Source organism: Martes martes (genome assembly GCF_963455335.1).
Source record: "Martes martes genome assembly, chromosome: 7".
NCBI lineage: Eukaryota > Metazoa > Chordata > Mammalia > Carnivora > Mustelidae > Martes > Martes martes.
This window is the reverse complement of record NC_137894.1, coordinates 55,041,125-55,061,233: the sequence shown is the minus strand read 5'-3', so window position 1 is coordinate 55,061,233 and position 20,109 is coordinate 55,041,125. Positions and strand designations below refer to the sequence as shown.

At 34.3% G+C, this 20,109-nt stretch overlaps 1 protein-coding gene across 5 annotated transcripts in view; it reads left to right on the top strand.

Moving 5' to 3' along the window:
* DPH6 (diphthamine biosynthesis 6) overlaps positions 1-20,109 on the top strand; it is a 180,024-nt gene that overhangs the window by 123,753 nt on the left and 36,162 nt on the right. For all 5 annotated transcript variants that reach the window (XM_080809912.1, XM_080809913.1, XM_080809911.1 and 2 more), the window contains exon 6: positions 15,685-15,746. In XM_080809912.1, the coding sequence (XP_080666038.1) occupies positions 15,685-15,746 (62 nt within the window). The remainder of the gene's footprint in view (positions 1-15,684; positions 15,747-20,109) is intronic.

The window sequence follows — 20,109 nt, the reverse complement described above, 5'->3', positions numbered from 1 at the left end:
TTCTACACATACTTAACTGTGGTAATTCCTGTATGTCATATTAATCTATTTCCTCTTTTGTAACTGCCCAAATCGGCCAAACTAAGGCATATTAATTATTGCTCCTACACATTGTGCTCTTCTGTCATTCATTTGGATGATAATGGACATGATTAAAACCACTCATTGTAATAGCCTTTCTAGGAAATAATGCTGAACAGTAAAGGTTAGAAGCAATTTGCATTATTCATTCATATTCTATGGTTAACGTATCATTTTTTACCTGAACTTTGTTCAAATAATTATTTTGTTAAAAAAAGGTTATTTAATGTGCATTCAAGTATAGTTTAATTGCTATTAGAAATATATTTCTTTATACAAAATACTTTTTTTTTAAGACTTTATTTATTTGACAGAAAGAGGGAACACAAGCAGGGGGAGTAGGGCGGGAGGAGGCTTCCCCTGAGCAGGGCCCAATGCAGGGCTTGATCCCAGGACCATGGGATCATGACCTGAGCTAAAGGCAGATGCTTAATGACTGAGCCACCCAGGCACCCCTATACGAAATACTTTAACACAGAAATTTTAAACCTCTAACTTAAGTATTGAAACATCGAAAGTTGAGACTTTTAACATTTCCCAAATGTATTGTAAATTACCTATTATTTTAAGTTGAGGGGGAAATAAATGAAGGTTTAAATATCAAATTCTAAGTATATGTGATATATTTCCTTACGATTCAAATACAGATACTATTAGTCCCACAGCCACCCATCTCTGAATAGAACGCCTTTGCTCAGTCTGTGAAGGGGAGTAGCAGATTGTAATAGCAGAGGAAATAAATGCTGATTTTGTTCATTTTATTGCTAACATTTTTTTTCCCTCTAGGTAGGGCACAGTGTTCTAAAAATAAGTTATGTCTATTACTATTTGGTGCTGGTATGCAGATGTTCTTTGAATTTTTTAATAATTAAGATCCTGTCCATCCCATAGCTACTATGTGTATTAATATATATACTATATTGCCTTGTAAGAAATATGTACTATGTTATATTTCTAAAGCCTATCCTTCTACCTTCAGCTCAACCAGTAGTGCCAATTCTCTCCATTCTATAAAAATCAAAAATATACAGAATGCAATATTTACAAAAAATAAGATCTTATTTAATGCAGCTATTAAAAAGTTAGAGCTCTGTAGTAACATTTATATCTGTGTCAGGCAGCTTACACTAAAACAACTTACATGATAATATGTAAGAGTTAACTGAAAACTCCCCCTGGAAGGTAAGTTTACATATCTTTTTCTATTCATCTATTCAGTTTTTAGACTATTTAATAACTCCACTGCTCAAGCAGATATTTGTGTTTTGTACATTAAAACCAGTATTATTCTGTATTTGTCATGGTTGGAAAGTGAGACTATCCTATATCAGTTAAGGGCCCAATATTTATCTATTAAAATTGCTTGGAGCAAGGATATGTTATAAAGTTTGTAGGGCTTGTCCTCTGGTAAATTCTCTTTCAGGTAGGTACTGTTGTATTGTTTGATGTCTCAAATTTGTATAAATGTATATAGGTCCAGTCAGTATAAACTTACATTAAGAACCACATGAGTTGCATCTCAAAATGCAAGATCTGAAATATGAGCTACTATTTTCTCCAGAGTCCCCTTTGCTTGTTTTTCTAACAAGTTATTCTTTCACTGGAAAAGTCTAGGACAGACTTTCCTTTGAATTTGATTCCATCTTCACTCAAGCAGAATTTAGTTCAAGTTCTGGGTAGTTTCAATCCTGATGTCTTCTACCATTACTCAGTGATTTTTTTTTTTTCCTTTGTGGAGTTTGGAATGAAGAAATGTATTAGGCCATGTATTAGTCAGGGTTCCTCAGAGAAAGAACCAGTAGGTTGTAAAAGGAGGTGTATTATGAAGAATTGACTTCCATGTTATGGAAGCTGAGAAGTCCCACAATTTGCTGCCTACAAGTTGGAGACCCAAGATAAACTAGTGCTATAATTTAGTCCAAGTTGAAAGACCTGAGAACAAGGGGAGCCGATGATGTGAATCCAAGCCCAAAGGCAGGAAAAGATGTAATTATGTACCAGTTTAAGCACTAAGGCAGGAAAAGGGGAGTAGATTCCTCCTTTCTCTGTGCTTTTTTCTATCCAGTCCCTTAATGGATTGGTTGAGGCTCACCTACACTGGGAGGACAGTCTACTTCACTGAGACCGCATATTCAAATACCAGTCTCATCCAGAAACACCTCACAGATACACCCAGAAACAATGTTTAATCTGGGGACCTCATGACCCATTCAAGTTGACACATAAAATTAAACATCACAGGAAGAGAGGAGAAGAATCAGAAGCCAGTGCTGGCATAACCAACTTGCCCAGAATATGGCTGAAAGATTTTATATGAAAATGACCAGATCAGATTTGCATTTTGGACCACTCTCTGACTACAGTGTCAATTAAAATTTTATATTCCTCAAAGCTCTTTTCCCTATTTTCTCTTCTCTCTTTGCATATCCTCCTTGAGTATTTTTATCTCATAGCTTCTATTCCTACATTAGTATCTCTAGCCCAGATGTCTGTACTGAACTTTAACCCCTTATATCTGATAGCAAATTAGATATTTCTTCTTGGTGATTCTCTGGAACCTCAAATACATGTCTAAATTGATTCCGTCTTTATTGTCCTTCCCAAACCTTCTTCTGTGAAGTAAATGTTACCATCATCTTTAAATTTAACCAAAGTCAGAAACCTGAAAATCATCCTTGCCTTTTCTCTTTCCTGTATTTCCCATACCTAGTTCATCAGCAAGTACTATATATCCTACCTATTATATATTGCTCTCAAATCTGTTCTTTTCCTTTCATGCTAATTGCCTTGTCAGTTACATTCTCTCTCACTATTGCAACAGCCCCTTTATGTGCCTTCTTGCCTTCAGTCTTGTTTCCTGCCAAGGAATTAGACTGCAGCTAGAAAGTCAAATTGGATTATGTCATCCTCTGCTTAGCCTTTCTCTGTCTTCTCTGTGGCCCGATATTCAAGTATAAATTCTTTAGGATGAAACACAAGCCCCTTTAGGATCTGGCTTTTGTCTGCTTTTTTAACCTCAACTTTTACTACTTCAAACACTCCCTACTCATACTGAACTTCCAGTTTCCAGTATTTACCATGTTAAATACTACTATGAAAAATTAGGAAGCTATTTCTGAAATAAATAACTTCAGATCCCCCTTTTAAAAAGAAATCTCCATTTGAAACTCATACTTTTTACTTTTGATTCATTTTTTACGTGTTAACTCTATAATATTTTAAAGGTAGAAGAAAGGACGATTTGGGATTAATAGCAAGTATTGATTATCATTAACTGTATAATAATTATACTTAATATGATTTATTGGTCACTCATGATGTCATAGATCTTAAAGGTGAATCTATAAAGTATATAAGTCTCCTTTATGTTACTTACATTGAAATAAAATAACAATTAATAGATTTCAAAAAGAAGCTATGTTGAGATGAGTTCCAATACAATCTCTAAGGTTAAGCATTTAGTGGTATAATTGCAGAAATGGAAAAATTTGGAAAGTGAAATGATATCCTTCCCCAAATATTGAACTTTCAGAATATGTGAGTTTATCTTTACTTTGGATAATCAGGCTTTCTTATCTGTTCATTTTAACATAAGTTTAGTCATTTTATTTCTAAAAATGCTCAATATAGAGTAATGGTGTGCTCACCTGGAGTCTAGGAACAACAACAACAAAAAAAGAAGTTGTATTTACCAACAAAACTATTAAAGTTTTTTAAATGGGATCTACTTATTCTGGTGGTTGATCAATCTGGTAGAAATAGGAAGAGATAATTAGGTGGGGGGGGGGGGTGTGCGCACGCATGCACGCGCTTAGCTTTTGAAGATACAATAGGTTGCTCCATTCCTGTCTGTACTGAATTTATCAAGAATTATAGGCAAACTAGAAATTGCTTCTCCAAGTGATTATCCCTCTTCTAATACCACCTACTGATTTTACAGTAAAAGTCTAGGCTACAAAAGTTGAGATGAGAACACAATTCATTTTACTTGACTCTCTTAAAAATAGCATTATCAAACATTTTGTGATGTTTCTCTCATATCATATATTGGGCTGTCATGAAGAAATAAACCTCCACTTGCTTTCATGACAGTAGATAATAAATTGACTGATATAATTCAGTTAAGAAGTTGAAAAATGCATTGAAAATAATGGGGCATAACATTGTAGGGTTAACATTTATTCATAGATGATGCAATTAAATAAAACAGGCATTAACTTCAAGGTCAGTCAGTAAAGTAATAAAATTGAATATTTTAATTGAATTGTAATTGCTTCCCATTGATACATGAAGGTAAAGTAAAATAGATGTCAGCTCTGCAAATTATGGTTCTTCCTCCTAATTAATTTCTTAATTCTGCATGGAGTTATCCAGTGCCTAGGTCTTGTTGTAGGTTTATTCATCCACCCAGCTTCCATCAAGGAATGTCTACAAGACATGATTAAATCGTTAGGTGTCAGGATTTACAGTAAATTTTTTTTCTGCACTTTGGAGAAAAATTTGTTAGTAACTTTTGAGTAACTTATTTATGTATTTGTTAAAATTTACTCTAAACTAACGGCATTCTGAATTTTATGGATTGTAATCATCTTTATTAATATTGATATTTCTTGATATTGATATGTATATTAATATTAATAATATAACCTTCTCAATCATTAAAAAGGTTTTCAGAGGGGAGATAGATATACTGAGACCCGCATTCTATCAGTCACTGATTCAGGAGGTAAATTAAACAGACTGTACGGTTTTGGGGAAGCACAGTTTATGTCCACTCATGACCCAGGCTGCACAAGGAAAGAGATATCTAAATTGAATGAATCTAAAAAAGAAACATCTTTTTTAAGGACTGCGATAAATTGAAGCTTTTAGATAAAGTTGAATTTCATTGAAAAAACCCATGAACCATTGTGGCTTTTTCATAGGCTTTTCACAGCCCCTCAAAGGGTTTTAACTTAATGCAATTTTACATAAAATAAAATGGAATGATGACATTACAAAGATTAGGAGAGAAATTTTCAGATTGTACTGAAATTGTATTGGGTCTAGATAGTAGGGTTTATTTAAAGAAAGAGAAGATTATATGCCTTTTGGACTGACTACATATACCAGTTAAATCGCTATTGCTTAAAAATTGAAAATAGAATGAATGTATAAGATAGCTTTAAAAATTACTGAGGTATTGTTATATATTCTTATACTTTAAAATGACTCCATATGTGGGGTGCCTGGCTGGCTCAGTCAGTAAAACATGCAGCTCTTGATCCTAGGGTTGTGAGTTCAAGCCCCATGTTGGGTGTGGACATTACATACACACATACATACATACATACATTAAATGACTGTGTAATAGAATATAATACAAATATATTGGTATATTAGCATCCTTGGTTGTACTTAGGAATATAAGTGGATTCTTATAGGTAAAACAAGAAATTAAACTGAGAAGTTATTAATGTTCTCTAACCTTTGTGTTAAATTTTAACTCAAACATTGACTTCGTTATTTAAACTGTTTCTCTTTAAAGCACTGAAAGCAAAAATGTTAAAAAATAAGTCCAATGATAAAAAATATTTTTTGATACTAATCTGATCCCAGCCTTCCATTTTGAGTTATGAAGGACTCAGTTAGGAGAGACCTTCAAGAATATCAGAATTCTCCATGCGTATCATCTAGTTAAAAAAACCCAAACCGGGATGCCTGGGTGGCTCAGTTGGTTAAGAGTCTGCCTTCGGCTCAGGTCATTTTTCTGGGGTCCTGGGATCAAGCCCTGCATTGGGCTTCCCTGCTTAACAGGGAGCCTTCTCCCTCTGATGCTCCTCCTGCTTGTGCTCTCTCTCCCTCTCCCTCTCTCTCTCTCTGTCAAATAAATAAATTAAATTTTTTTTTTTTTTAAAAACTCAAACCTGGGCGCCTGGGTAGTACTTTCGGTTGAACATCTGTTGGTTTTGACTTGGGTTGTGATCTCAGGGTCCTGAGATCAAGCCCCCATGGGGCTTCAAGCAGAGAGTGTGCTTGAGATTCTCTCTCCCTCTGGCCCTCCTGCTTGTGTTTTCTCTCTCTGTAAAATAAATAAATCTTTTAAAAAAAATACCCGAACCAAAAATACATGAGATAAAGGACCGATATCCTTGAGCTTCATAATTATAGATGAGCTAACAGTTTTTTCATGTTAAAGTGATTTGTTTCTCAGATTCTTGTTTTAACTTTTTAAATAATAATCTTTTTCCATTTAGAGAAATTAAATATCATAAAGACTGTACATACAATGCTAGAATGTTTCTAAATGAGGAAGCTTGTGAAAAAATATGTGGAAGTGTAAGAAAATTAAATATTCAATCTTTCATTATATTTATAAAAATAAGTTACAAAGAGTTTTCATTTGCATGTAATTTAATATTTATGGAATCATAAGTGTTCTAGGCAGTAAAGATTTCTTAAGTAAAGTTCCATATCTGAGTGTATTCTGGGATAGGATGAATAATCTTCCTACCATATCCTGACTAATATCGTCCCACATGCAATAGGGTCAACTGATTAAAAGAGATCTCTGAGATCAGGGTGGTTTTAGGCCTTGGATTTCTCAAAGAGAGTAGCTTGAATTCCTAGTGATCTCTGGATCTTATCCAAGAATGCATTTTGTAAAAAGTCTGAAATTTCATGTGGGCAGTGATGATGAGGTCCCCAGTGATTTGTCACTTTCTAATGAACAGAAAAATGGAAGCAAAGACAGGTTGCACTCAGAGTACCCAGCAAAGCATCAGGAGAAAAGAACGCAAGTAGTCATAATCAAGTACAGTGGAATATGTTAGCATGACACAAGTGTGTATCATATACAGTCTTGATTTGAAGTAGAAAGATCCATTCAAGAGAATATGTAGACTATTATATTAAATCTAGACAAACAGTTTTATTATAAAACATAGACACTTTCCAGAAAAGAATTATAATCTATTCAAATAATATCAGATCATGAGATAAGAACTTTTAAATCATTGTTCATGCCAAAGAAGCTTACCAAAATCACCAGATACAACCTCCAATAAATTTACAATGTATCAGAATTGTTTATTTCTCAGGTCCTGCCATTCTCTTGGTTTTATATGTCCAGTGAAATCATCTACTGCTTTGTGTATGTGAAATATTACTGATTGGTCGTATTCCCTGTGTGAAATGTCTAAAGCATCAGACCGTGAAATATAGCAGCACCTACCACACTCACTAAACATGACACAGACCCCATTGCCATACTATAAAGACTTATGTATAAGTGCAGCTTATTTCATTATTAACACTGAGAGAAAGGAAATGTAGTTCTTTTATTTTAGCTATTTTATAGCTTTATAATAATTTCCTACTGTAATGAAATGGTCTACAATGTGTTTCAGGAAAATATTTGAAAATCTTCTTTAAGTTTTAAATTTAAATTAATATTTTTAGTGCCACAGAATGTTCACTGCTTAGCCCAGGAATAAATAAATTTAAAATATTTTTATGAATACAGAAAAATCTTGCAATAATCAACTAATTTTTAACATAGTTTGTCTGTGTGATAATCACAGTTTCATGTGGAAAAAATTGTGCCCGTGTGGCTTATGTTTACATGTTTTACTGACTTTTATCTAAAAGTAAACCAAATTACTTTATCTATATCATGGAATGCAGCAATCACTAAAATGAGATGCAACAGCTATTTCTATATGATAAGAGTTCAGAACTGAGACTTGATTCTCTAATGAATTAAAAGACTACTACAAGAAAAATGGGAAGATCATTAGTTTGATCTCCCAGTCTTACCTGTGTAAAACCATATGCTCTTAAATTTCCTTCATGACTTTTAGACAGGCATTTATTTATTCCCAGATCCTTATAAAGAAACAAAACATAAATTATTAGATTCAATCAAGTGACTTTGATTTTAATGATGTGTACCCAAATGCTGAGTGAGATAGGTTATGTTGTTTGACCGATATGTAAGAAGGAATTGGAAGGAAAGATAAAAAGTGACTTCCATTCATCCTGGCTTTGCACCTTCATGCTTTATATGAATATATGAAGACAAAGTATGAAAGACATAGCTGTCCTAGAAAACATTACAAACCTCTCTGTGAAGTAGTAATGAGGAGACACAAAATAGTAAGCAGGACTGAACCAGGGGGCTCTAATACGAAGGGTTAGGAAGGAAGCAAAAGCAGTTGGGAGATTATAATCCTGGGGGAAAACAGAGACTGAAAGTGCCCCATATGAGGGAGAAGCTCAAAGAGATAAAAGAAAAATAAAACATGCATTAAAGGAAGAGCAATCAATTAGAAAAATAAAGAACATTGTCCTTCATGGACAGCGACAGCAGGGACCCTGCTTCTCCCTCTGCTTACTTCTCCTCTGTCTGCTGCTCCCCCTGCTTGTGTTCTCTCTCTCTCAAATAAATAAATAAAATCTTTTTTAAAATTTTAAAAAGAAACAAGAAAAAGAAATCACAGTGAAACAGCAACAAGGTGACATGAAAAGTAACGAATTAGAATTATTGGAAATGAAACATATAGTTGCTTAAAAAACAAAAATCTCAGTGGGCAGAATAAACTCTAGGTGAGCCAAGTCAAAGAGAATGAATGAACCAGGAAAAAAATAATTGACCCAAAAGGCAACATAAAAAAAAATCTTAAGAGCAATTTAAATATATGCAGAATAGTTTGGAAGTCACAATATTTGTGTAATAGATGATTCAGGAAAAAAAATAGAAGAAAAGGCAGAAAAACAGTATTTACAAATATAATGACTGAAAATTTTCTAGACTTGAAGAAAAATGTAAGTTTTGGAATTGAAAGTGTGTATTAGGTGCTGTACAATATTTAAAAAGTAAATATACAACCACACACGTATTAAAATTATGAAATGTCACAAGTACATTGAAAACTACAATTTAGCACAGAAAAAAATTATCATATGGGAATCACTATTAGACTGACAGTATAAATCTTACTAAGAACGACTAATTTCTGAAGTAGTATATTACAACTAAACTATTATACAATGATGAGAGTGAAATAGAATATTATCAGCCATCTAAAACCTGAGACTTTACCACTCACAGATCTTCAGTAAAAAAACAGAGGCAACCCACGGAATGGGAGAAGATATTTGCAAATGACAATACAGACAAAAGGTTGATATCCAGGATCTATAAAGAACTTCTCAAACTCAACACACACAAAACAGATAATCATATCAAAAAATGGGCAGAAGATATGAATAGACACTTCTCCAATGAAGACATACAAATGGCTATCAGACACATGAAAAAATGTTCTTCATCACTAGCCATTAGGGAGATTCAAATTAAAACCACATTGAGATACCACCTTACACCTGTTAGAATGGCCAAAATTAGCAAGACAGGAAACAACGTGTGTTGGAGAGGTTGTGGAGAAAGGGGAACCCTCTTACACTGTTGGTGGGAATGCAAGTTGGTGCAGCCACTTCGGAGAACAGTGTGGAGATTCCTCAAGAAATTAAAAATACAGCTTCCCTATGACCCTGCAATTGCACTACTGGGTATTTACCCCAAAGATACAGATGTAGTGAAAAGAAGGTCCATCTTTACCCCAATGTTTATAGCAGCAATGGCCACGGTTGCCCAACTGTGGAAAGACCCAAGATGCCCTTCAACAGACGAGTGGATAAGGAAGATGTGGTCCATATACACTATGGAGTATTATGCCTCCATCAGAAAGGATGAATACCCAACTTTTGTTGCAACATGGACAGGACTGGAAGAGATTATGCTGAGTGAAATAAGTCAAGCAGAGAGAGTCAATTATCATATGATTTCACTTACTTGTGGAGCATGAGGAATAACACGGAGGATATGGGGAGATGGAGAAGAGAAGGGAGTTGAGGGAAATTGGAAAGGGAGGTGAACCATGAGAGACTATGGACTCTGAAAAACAACCTGAGGGTTTTGAAGGGGCGGGGCTTGGGAGGTTGGGGGAGCCATGTGGTGGGTATTAAGGAGGGCACGTATTGCGTGGAGCACTGGGTGTGGTGCAAAAACAACGAATACTGCACTGAAAATAAATTTAAAAAAAATAGCACCAAAAAAAATAATAAAGAATGGATTTCAGTTAGAAATAGATTGACTTCCAGGAGAAATGAATGAGAAACAATTGGGAAAGTAGGCATTGTAAAATATGTTGGTGGGCTTAATTTTTCTTCACAAAATGATGCAACTAAAAGTTAACACGGTAGCAGCAACTGAAATGGTGGGGCTTATTTAGTATCTAGTGAAAACATGCTAACTTCTCTTAGTCAAAAGCGTGCTAAACAAATTGTTAAATTTATATTCTAAGATTCATAACTTTTAGATAATACATTTAGGCTTTAAATGTATGTAGGCTTTGAATGAATTTTAAAAATTACAAGTGATTACTAAAACAGTAGAAATTCAGTCTATAGCTTCCTAATCAGCAGAGAAAAGACAAGGTATTTTCTGAAATACCAAAGGAACAAATATGTATAAAGCTTAGTAAAAGAGGAAATCTATAATAAGATGATAGAATAAAATGTTAAAAATGTAAAATGGTTAAACTCCATTCTTTAGAGTTGTATTTATAAGACAGGATAAAAGTTTTAAAAACCCAGTTATATGTAGTTGATAAATGGCATATGAAACACACACACACACATACACACACACACACACAGAAAATTCAAGAATAAATTATGGAAAAAATATATGCCAGTAAAATGTTAACAAAATAAAGATGGTGTTGTAATGTTGGTAAATAGAATATAATATAAAAATCATGTATGAAGATATATGGAGATGAATAGGTCATTACTTGTTGATAAAAGGAATAATAATCTTATCAGAAGGCTTTAGAAATTGCAAGTATATATGCACATAATAATATAGCTCTCAAATACATAAAGCATAAATTTTTCAGGAACTTCCATATTGTTTTCCACATTGGCTGTACCAGTTTGCTGTCCCACCAACAATGCACAAGGGTTCCTTTGTCTCCACATGCTCACAAATACTTATATTCCTGTGTTTTTTATTTTAGTTATTCCAACAGGTGTAAACTGATACCTCATTGTGGGTTTAATTTGTATTTCCCTGATGATGAGTGATATTGAGCTTTTTTTCATGTGTCTGTTGGCCATATGTATGTCTTTGGAAAAAAAAATCCATTCGGGTTCTCACTGATTTTTAAATCATATTATTTGTGGGGGTTTTTGGTGTTGAGTTGTGAAAATTATATATTTTGGATATTAACCCCTTACTAGATATATCATTTGCAAATATTCAGTAGTTGCCTTTTTGTTTTGTTGATAGTTTCCTTCACCATGCAAATAACTTTTATTTTGGTATAATCCCAGTAGTTGGATTTTGCTTTTGTTTCCCTTGCCTTAGGAGACATATCTAGAAAAATGTTTCTATGCCTGATGTCAAAGAAATTGCTACCTATGTTTTCTTCTAGGAGCTTTATAAATTTAGGCCTCACATTTAGGTCTAATCCATTTTATTTTTGTTATGGTATAAGAAAGTGGCCCAGTTTCATTGTTTTGCATGTAGCTGTCTGGTTTTCCCAACACCATTTGTTGGAGACTTTCTTTTCTCCATTGCATATTCTTTATTCTTCCCTCCTTTGTCATAGATTAATTGACCATAAATGTGTGGGTTTATTTCTGTGCATTGATCTGTGTAACTATAGATCTGTGTTCCATAGATCTATATAACCCTATTTTGTACCAGTACCATACTGTTTTTATCACTGAAGTTTTGTAGTATATCTTTAAATCCGTAATTGTGATACCTCCAGCTTTGTTCTTCTTTCTCAAGATTGCTTTGACTATCTGGGGTCTTTTGTTCCATACAATTTTAGGATTATTTGTTCTAGTTCCATGGAAAATGTTACTGGTATTTTGATAGGGATTGCATTAAATCTGTAGATTGCTTCAGGTAGTATGAACATTTTAACAGTATTGGTTCTTCCAATCAATGATTATGGAATATCATTCCATTTGTGTCATGTTCAATTTCATTCATTATCGATTTATAGCTTTTGAAGTATAGGTCTTTCACTTCCTTTGTTAAGTTTATTCATAGGTATTTTGTTCTTTTTGGTGCTATTTTAATGGGATTATTTTCCTAATTTTTCTTTCTACTATTTCATTATTAGTGTATAGGAAGGCAGCAGATTATTTGTGTATTAATTTTGTATCTTGCAACTTTATTAAATCTATACATCAGTTTTAGCATGTTTTTTTGGTAGAATCTGTAGAGTTTTCTATATTTAATACTATCATGTCATCTGCAAATAATGAAAGTTTTACTTAGTTCTTTACCAATTTGGATGTCTTTTACTTCTTTTTCTTGCCTGATTGCTGTAGGAATTCTAGTACTGCATTGAATAAAAGGGAAGAGAGTGGACATCCTTGTCTTGTTCCTGTTCTTGTTGGGGGAAAAGCTTTGTTTTCATTGTTTAGAATGAAGTTAGCTGGGTTTTTCATATATGGCCTTTATTATGTTGAGCTATGTTCCTTTTTTTTTTTTTTGACACAATAACTATTTAAAATGTATTTTTGTTTCAGTGTTCCAAGATTCATTGTTTATGCACCACACCCAGTGCTCCATGCAATATGTGCCCTCCATAATACCCACCACCAGGCTCACCGAACCCCCCACCTTCCTCCCCTCCAAAACCCTCAGTTTGTTTCTCAGTGTTCACAGTCTCTCATGGTTTGTCTCCCCCTCCAATTTCCCCCAACTCACTTCTTTCCTTCTCCCATTGTCCTCCATGTTATTCCTTATGCTCCACAAGTAAGTGAAACCATATCTAAACCTGCTTTGTTGAGTTTTTATCATGAACGAAGATTGTACTTTGGCAAGTGCTTTTCTGCATCTATTGACATGATCATACAGCTGTTATTCTTTCTTTTGCTAATTTGGTGTTTCATGTTGATTGTTTGCAAATACTAAACCACCCTCCCTTGTGTCCCTGGAATAAATCCCACATGATCATGGTGAATGATTTTTTCTTTTAAATGTATTATTGGATTCAGTTTGCTAATATCTTACTGTGGATTGTTATCTATGCTCATCAGAGATATTGGCCTGTAGTTTTCTTTTTCTGTAGTTTAATTATCTGATTTTCAATATCAGGGTAATGTGGGCCTTGTAGAATGAATTTGGAAGTTTTCCTTCCTCTTCTAAACTCTTCCTTAAATACTTAGTAGAATTCACCTAGGAAGCCATCTGTATTGGGTATGGTGCTTACTTTTAATAATAATCAGAAAATGACAATTAAAATAAGTGTCTAAAACAATTTTATTTATGTATTTATTTACTTATCAGATTAGCAAAGATTTTTAAATTCTGACACCACTAAATTATTTTTGCATTATGTGAAATAGGAATTCTGTGTCCTAATAGTAGAAGTACAAATTGGTAATACTGCTTTGGAGAGCAATTTGGCAATATCTAATAGACTTGAATACTATACACACACGCACACGTGCATGCACGCGCACGTGCATATATTGCAATAATACATACAATTATATGTGTATATTTTCTTCTATCATGGTAATTTCACATAAAACCATATTTACTGCAGTGTACAAAGTACTTTTGGCAAAACAGAAATTAGAAACAACCCAGTGCCTAAATACCTATCTACTGGAAAATGTAGAATTAAATTCTGGTATATCCATATAAAGGAATAGAATACAGTAATAAAAATGAATGGACCAGAGCCACAGCAATCAATATAAGTAAATCTCATTAACAATGTGAATTGAAAAAATCAAGTTAAAGATTATATCATTCACATAAACATTTAATATATGTGAACAGTAGGGACGCCTGGGTGGCTCAGTTGGTTAAGCAGCTGCCTTCGGCTCAGGTCATGATCCCAGCGTCCTGGGATCGAGTCCCACATCGGGCTCCTTGCTCAGCAGGGAGCCTGCTTCTCCCTCTGCCTGCCACTCTGTCTGCTTGTGCTCACTCTCGCTCCTCTCTCTCTCTCTCTGATAAATAAATAAATAAATAAATCTTTAAAAAAATATATATATATATGTGAACAGTATTAAGTAGTGTTTGGATACATACATTTGTAGTAAAATTATAAAAGCATAATTAGTAACTCACCAACTTCAAAAGAGTACTTACCATGTAGAAGTGTAGGGGATGTAGATTAAGAGTAGATAGATATACTGTGACGTTCTGTTGTGTTGGTAGTGTTTATTTCTTTTAAAAAAATGTTGTAGAGAAAATATGGCACAATGTTAATGCTTGTTAAATCTGGGTGGTGATTACATGGGTGTTTCTTTCAAAGAATTTCATTTACTTACTTATTCTAAATACGGAATTGCTAAATTGTGATGAAAGTAGAGGAACTAGACAGAGTCAGTGATTGGTTCATCTAAATGTTCACCCATCTCCTTGAAATTTTAATTTTAGTGAATACACCATGAGAATAAGATTGCTGTGAAGGGAGGTGACACAAAAAGTCTGTCTAGTGCTATTGGTCTGAGTTGTTTGCTTTGAGTTTCACCTAAAAATACTCAGTGGCAGAAGAGTTTTCGATCTTGGCCTGACTTCCCTTCTTCTCATATGTGATATAAGAAATAACATGTTACCAAAAAAAGTATCCAACTAGAAGCAGAAGATTATTGATCAGTTTGTGTAATTAATAGCTAAATAATTTAAACTGGTAAAAGATAAAAACAATTCATTTAAATGAGGCTAAGTCAATACACGCATTACGTATGTAAATATCTAAATATATTATGCATGGAATATCTAAGATGAATTCTTTCATTTCATAGCAGATTTGTGGCATGTGACTTTTTCTTCCCTGGCAAGTTAGTTTTGGTATGTGGGAAGAGTTTATTGCCCATACTTGTCTGCCTATACCTTATCACCTACATCAACTCTACTATATAGTTGAACATCTTTATCTAAGATTATACACATGCTGTTGGTACAATAATGATTTTTCAGAGTTGTTTCTATCTTTGCTTAGAACATATTATCATGCAAATGGTCATTGAAATGAAACATCATTTAATTTGATAATACAATTATTTGTGCCCATATATATGTCCTTTTATGAAGTGAATTAATTATATATAGGCATAAGGGTCTATCGCTCTTCTATTTTCTACTATTATTCTCTAAGTTAGAATTTTAAAGTTTAGATAAAACAGGAATACATAAGAAAATTCTCACTATTGTCCATGAATAAAATAGCCATAATAATTAAAATACAAGGACATAAATGTCCTATCTTTGAAATGATACCTGTTTTTCCATCCAAATTAAAATTGCTCAAAAATGAATTAAAACAATGCATCTGGAAGTTGATACAGTGCAATGAAATGATTTGGCATGGGACTTATTTTTCAGGAGCAAGAAAATCCCCTATTCCAAGGGGAATAGGAAAGTAAATACTAGCCAAATACATTTTATTTCAGGATTAAAGGAATTTGAAATATACATATACTGGTTTCCTAAGCAAGGAGAGGCAAAGGGAAGAGGGAAATGTGTCTTCCAATCTGATAATTATCTTAAAAGAAAAATTTAATCTGTCTTGGCAGGTTTAGATCCAGATAAGCATCTTGGAAAAACCCTGGATCAAATGGAACCTTATCTCTTAGAGGTAAGAATTTATACTATTTCTCAAAATATAGGCATCTAGAGGAAGAAAAAAAATAAGGCCATGATATGATGATTATAAAATTAATTTTATTTTGGAAAAATTCTGATAACATTCATGATATAGTTTTGTGAAAAAAATTCAACTTCTAATGGATATGAAAATATCTGAAATTAATTATGAAAATCATTATCAGTTTCTTGGTCTGAATAAAGAAGTAAGCTATACCTAAAATGAAACTGTCCTGTCAGGTTTCTTTAATTAACATGGACATTGTATGCTATATAAGAAGTACTATACTCCTAAAGTAACTGATAGTATCTGTGATTAGATGCTTTTCAATCAGAAATGTGAGTAGAAACTTCCTTCAGAGATGATCTAATCTAACCTGTTCTCTTTTACCAATTAGGAAATTAACTTGCAGAGTAGCAAAAAAATTATTTTAAGGTTTCAAATAACAATCATTTGACCCATGTCATTGTCAAATCCTAAATGTGTTCTAAGCTTTAAAGAAGGATTTAGTTATTTTCATTTTTTTCTATTAACTGTTATTATTATATTTTATGAGCATTTGGGGCAAGTGCTTTCACATGCCAGTGACAACTAAAGGAGTATAATGATGAGAGTATTTTATTTCATAATTATAATGGAAAAAATGAAAATTACCCTGCTTTTATGAAAGAACTGAACTCCTCTAGTAAGTTATCATGTTCCCTTCCCCCTCTCTTAATTTATCAACATTGTCGGGGCGCCTGGGTGGCTCAGTGGGTTAAAGCCTCTGCCTTCAGTTCAGGTCATGATCCCAAGGTCGTGGGATAGAGCCCCGCATCAGGCTCTCTGCTCAGCAGGGGAGCCTGCTTCCTCCTCTCTCTGCCTGCCTCTCTGCCTATTTGTGATCTCTGTCTGTCAAATAAATAAAATCTTTAAAAAAAAATTTATCAACATTGTCTCTAGACATTAATACAATTACTGCAATGTGCTGGCAGTTACCTTCTTTACTAACCTTATGGTTTTGGATTTTCTTTCGGTTATTTGTACTTGATTATTTTATGGTTTATCAATATGTACCAAATGCTTAGAAATCCCTGAAATGTTCATCCCTTTTTCACTAAATATCAGTAAGCATCTAATATATCTGAGATAAATAGTAAAAATAAAAATGAAATGAGCATATAATTGTGACAAATTATATTTGATTTCTAGATAATTTAGTGTCACTTGTTCAAGTCAATCTAATGGACATGGTTGCTTTTTATGCTACTCTGACAGGACTTTTCTCACAGCAATTTGTGCTATGGCCAACATTATATCTATGTTCATATCTATTCCCTATCATCAGATTAAATTTTGCTTCTGAAAAGAATGTGTAGGTAAATAATGAAATTAAATTTATGGGGGTAAAAGAAAGAAAACTTCAGAAATGAGAGACTGGGGCTTTAGCAAAAGAGCTTTTTGTAAGCTACTCCATAAATTTAAAGTTATGAGTGCAGGTATCCAGTATGTAGAGGTTCTTTGTAGAATAGGCGTATAAGGCCTGGGATTGCCATGATGTTGATTATGAGTTAATCTGGATATTATCATAGAATATTTAAACATAAAAATTGCAGAAATCATTTTATTCAATCTTCAGTATGGCCAGGCAATCTTATATTTCTCTAGAAAAATTATCTACCCATTCTCCATAATGGCTATTGCATTTCTTCTCTACTTTCCTCTAAATTCAGTCCCTTCACCGTTCCCCTCACTTTTGAGAGGATGGTTTGTTTCTTTACAAAGAAAATGGAAGCCATCACACTGGAAATTCCTCTGCCTCTGAGCACCACCCCTACTAACTTACTGGCACCCAGGCACATTGTTGCTTCCTGTAACTGGGAGAAGAATACTTCCTCCCACAAATCGCTCACCCCCTTCCTGTTCTCTGGATCCCATTAGCAGCAATCACTCACCCTCTCCAATAGCTTCCTCCTCTTTCTCTTTACTGTCTCTTTCACATCATATTGAAACATGTACCATCTCTCCCATTCTGAACATTTCTTCCCTCCACTCTAGTTATTCCTCTAGTTACTTCTCTTCTTTGCTTCAAAACCAAAAATTTGAGTGTTATCCATGTTGATTGTCAGCACTTCTTCATGTCTCAGATGCCTCGTGTACCTGGAGCCTGGCTTCTCCTTCCACCTCTAAATGGATACAGCTCTGACAAAGATCATGCATGATCTCCTTTTACCAAACCCAACCAACACGTCTTAGCCCTTATTTGTTCATTATAAACACTCCTCCTTAAAATGCTTCCATCAGCATCTGTGATGCCACATTCTCCTAGTTTTTCTCTTTTTGTTCTGGTCACTCTTAGTCTCTATAGCCAGTTCCTAGCCTAATTCCGTTTTCACCTTTTTCTGGATGATCTCAGTCACTCACATGGCTTTAAAAGCTATCTATATTCTGATGACTCCCAAATATTTCTAGCCCAAATTTTCTAAGTCTTAGTGCCTAAAGGCATGGCAAATTAAATCTTCATGAACTTCATTGTGGCCCTTTATATCCATCACTTTTTGCCATTACTTTTGTCATCATCTTAGTTCAGTAACTGTCAGTTCAGGCCTAGAGTATTACTAACAACTCCAAATTCACCTCTACCTTCCATTTTATTTCCCAAAGACTTCATTTTGCTTACTACTTGAAGATAATTGTTCTAATATATTCTACTGTAGTTGTGTCACTCACTCACTTCAAGACTTTGAGTCCCCATTGCTTATTGGCTAAAATCCAAATTCTTTAGACTTCTTTTTCTGTTACTTACTCTGGCTAACCCATTAGCATTGTCTTGTCTTCTCTCTCTCTCCAGAATATATTGTAAGCCCAGGCACTTCTCTCTGTCTCTGTTGCTACCACCACAAGATAATAATTTCTTGTCTGGAATACTTCACCAACCCCTCACTGGTCGGCTTACTTCCACCATTGCCCTGCTACGATCCATTATTCATACAGATGCCAGAGTAATTTTTTTTTTAAGTGTAAATCAGATCACATCATTGCTTTGTTTAAAGTTTAAATAGTTTCTCGTTGCAATTAGAATAACATCCAAATTCCTATGAGATCACAACTGATGAAACTGTATATGATCAGCATCCTTATTTGCCACCAGCTTCTATCTCACTCACTGAGCCAGAGCCACAGATGCCTCCTTATTACTTAAATATACTTTACTCACCCTTTTTCTCCTTAGGACTTTGTTCTGCCTCAAATGTTTTTTGCCTTCAGAGCATCACATGGTTAATGCTGTCTCATAATTTAAGTGACAACTCAAACGATACCTTCTCAGGAAAGCTTTCCTTGACTACCGTCGCTAACACAAATCTCTACAAGTTATCTCTACAAATTATCTATCTGCTTGCATGTATACTATCTGTCACCCCTTCACCCACCCCACCAGAATGTAAGCTCTAATAATCCTACCAAGATTTTGGCAAAGACATCTTTAGTTCTTTCATTTGTGTGTTCATCTGTCCATCTATCCATTCTCTGCTCTCTTCCTTAAGTTACTTCATATTTATTGAGGACCTGTTACATGGCAAATGCTGTGGCAAGCACTAAGTCTACATGATGAATTAAACAAGATCCTTGTTCTAAAGGAGCTTAAAGTCTCCCACAGTTGTTCTCAGACATGAGGGTGAAGTTTATTTGGGACGTTGTTAAAATATACACTCTTGGGATGCCTGGGTGGCTCAGTTGGTTAAGCGACTGCCTTCGGCTCAGGTCATGATCCTGGAGTCCCAGGATCGAGTCCCATATCAGGCTCCCTGCTTGGCAGGGAGTCTGCTTCTCCCTCTGACCCTCTCATGCTCTTTCTCTCTCTCATACTCTCTCTCTCAGATAAATAAATAAAATCTTTAAAAAAAATAAAAATACACTCTTTTCCCACCGTAAGAAATCTTAGTTCAAAACGACCAGGAATCTAATCTTTAAACAAGCACTAGGTAATTCTAACACAGTGATCAAATATATCATCTCTTAGTTCTTCAACACCAGTAACACATTTTAGGCACTTTATTTCTAGATTTCTCTGAAAGAATGTAAGCCTTCTTGAGACCATTGTCATCCATTGGCTTCCGCTACTTACTTCTGAAAGCTTTCTGAGTATTTTCTTAACTTCCTTTTGGGGCTTACTGTATATATTCCACCCCTTATAAGTTGTTGTTCCATCCATAGCCTTACCCCTGTTGTGATATTAAATACCTCCATGACTTCAGGTACCAGTTTTATTCGTATGACAATTAAGTCTGTTCCTCCACCGTCTTTTTATCCTCCAGATGTCTGTATTCAGCCAGACATCTTCCTCTTAGATGTACTCAATCATTTCAACCTCAGC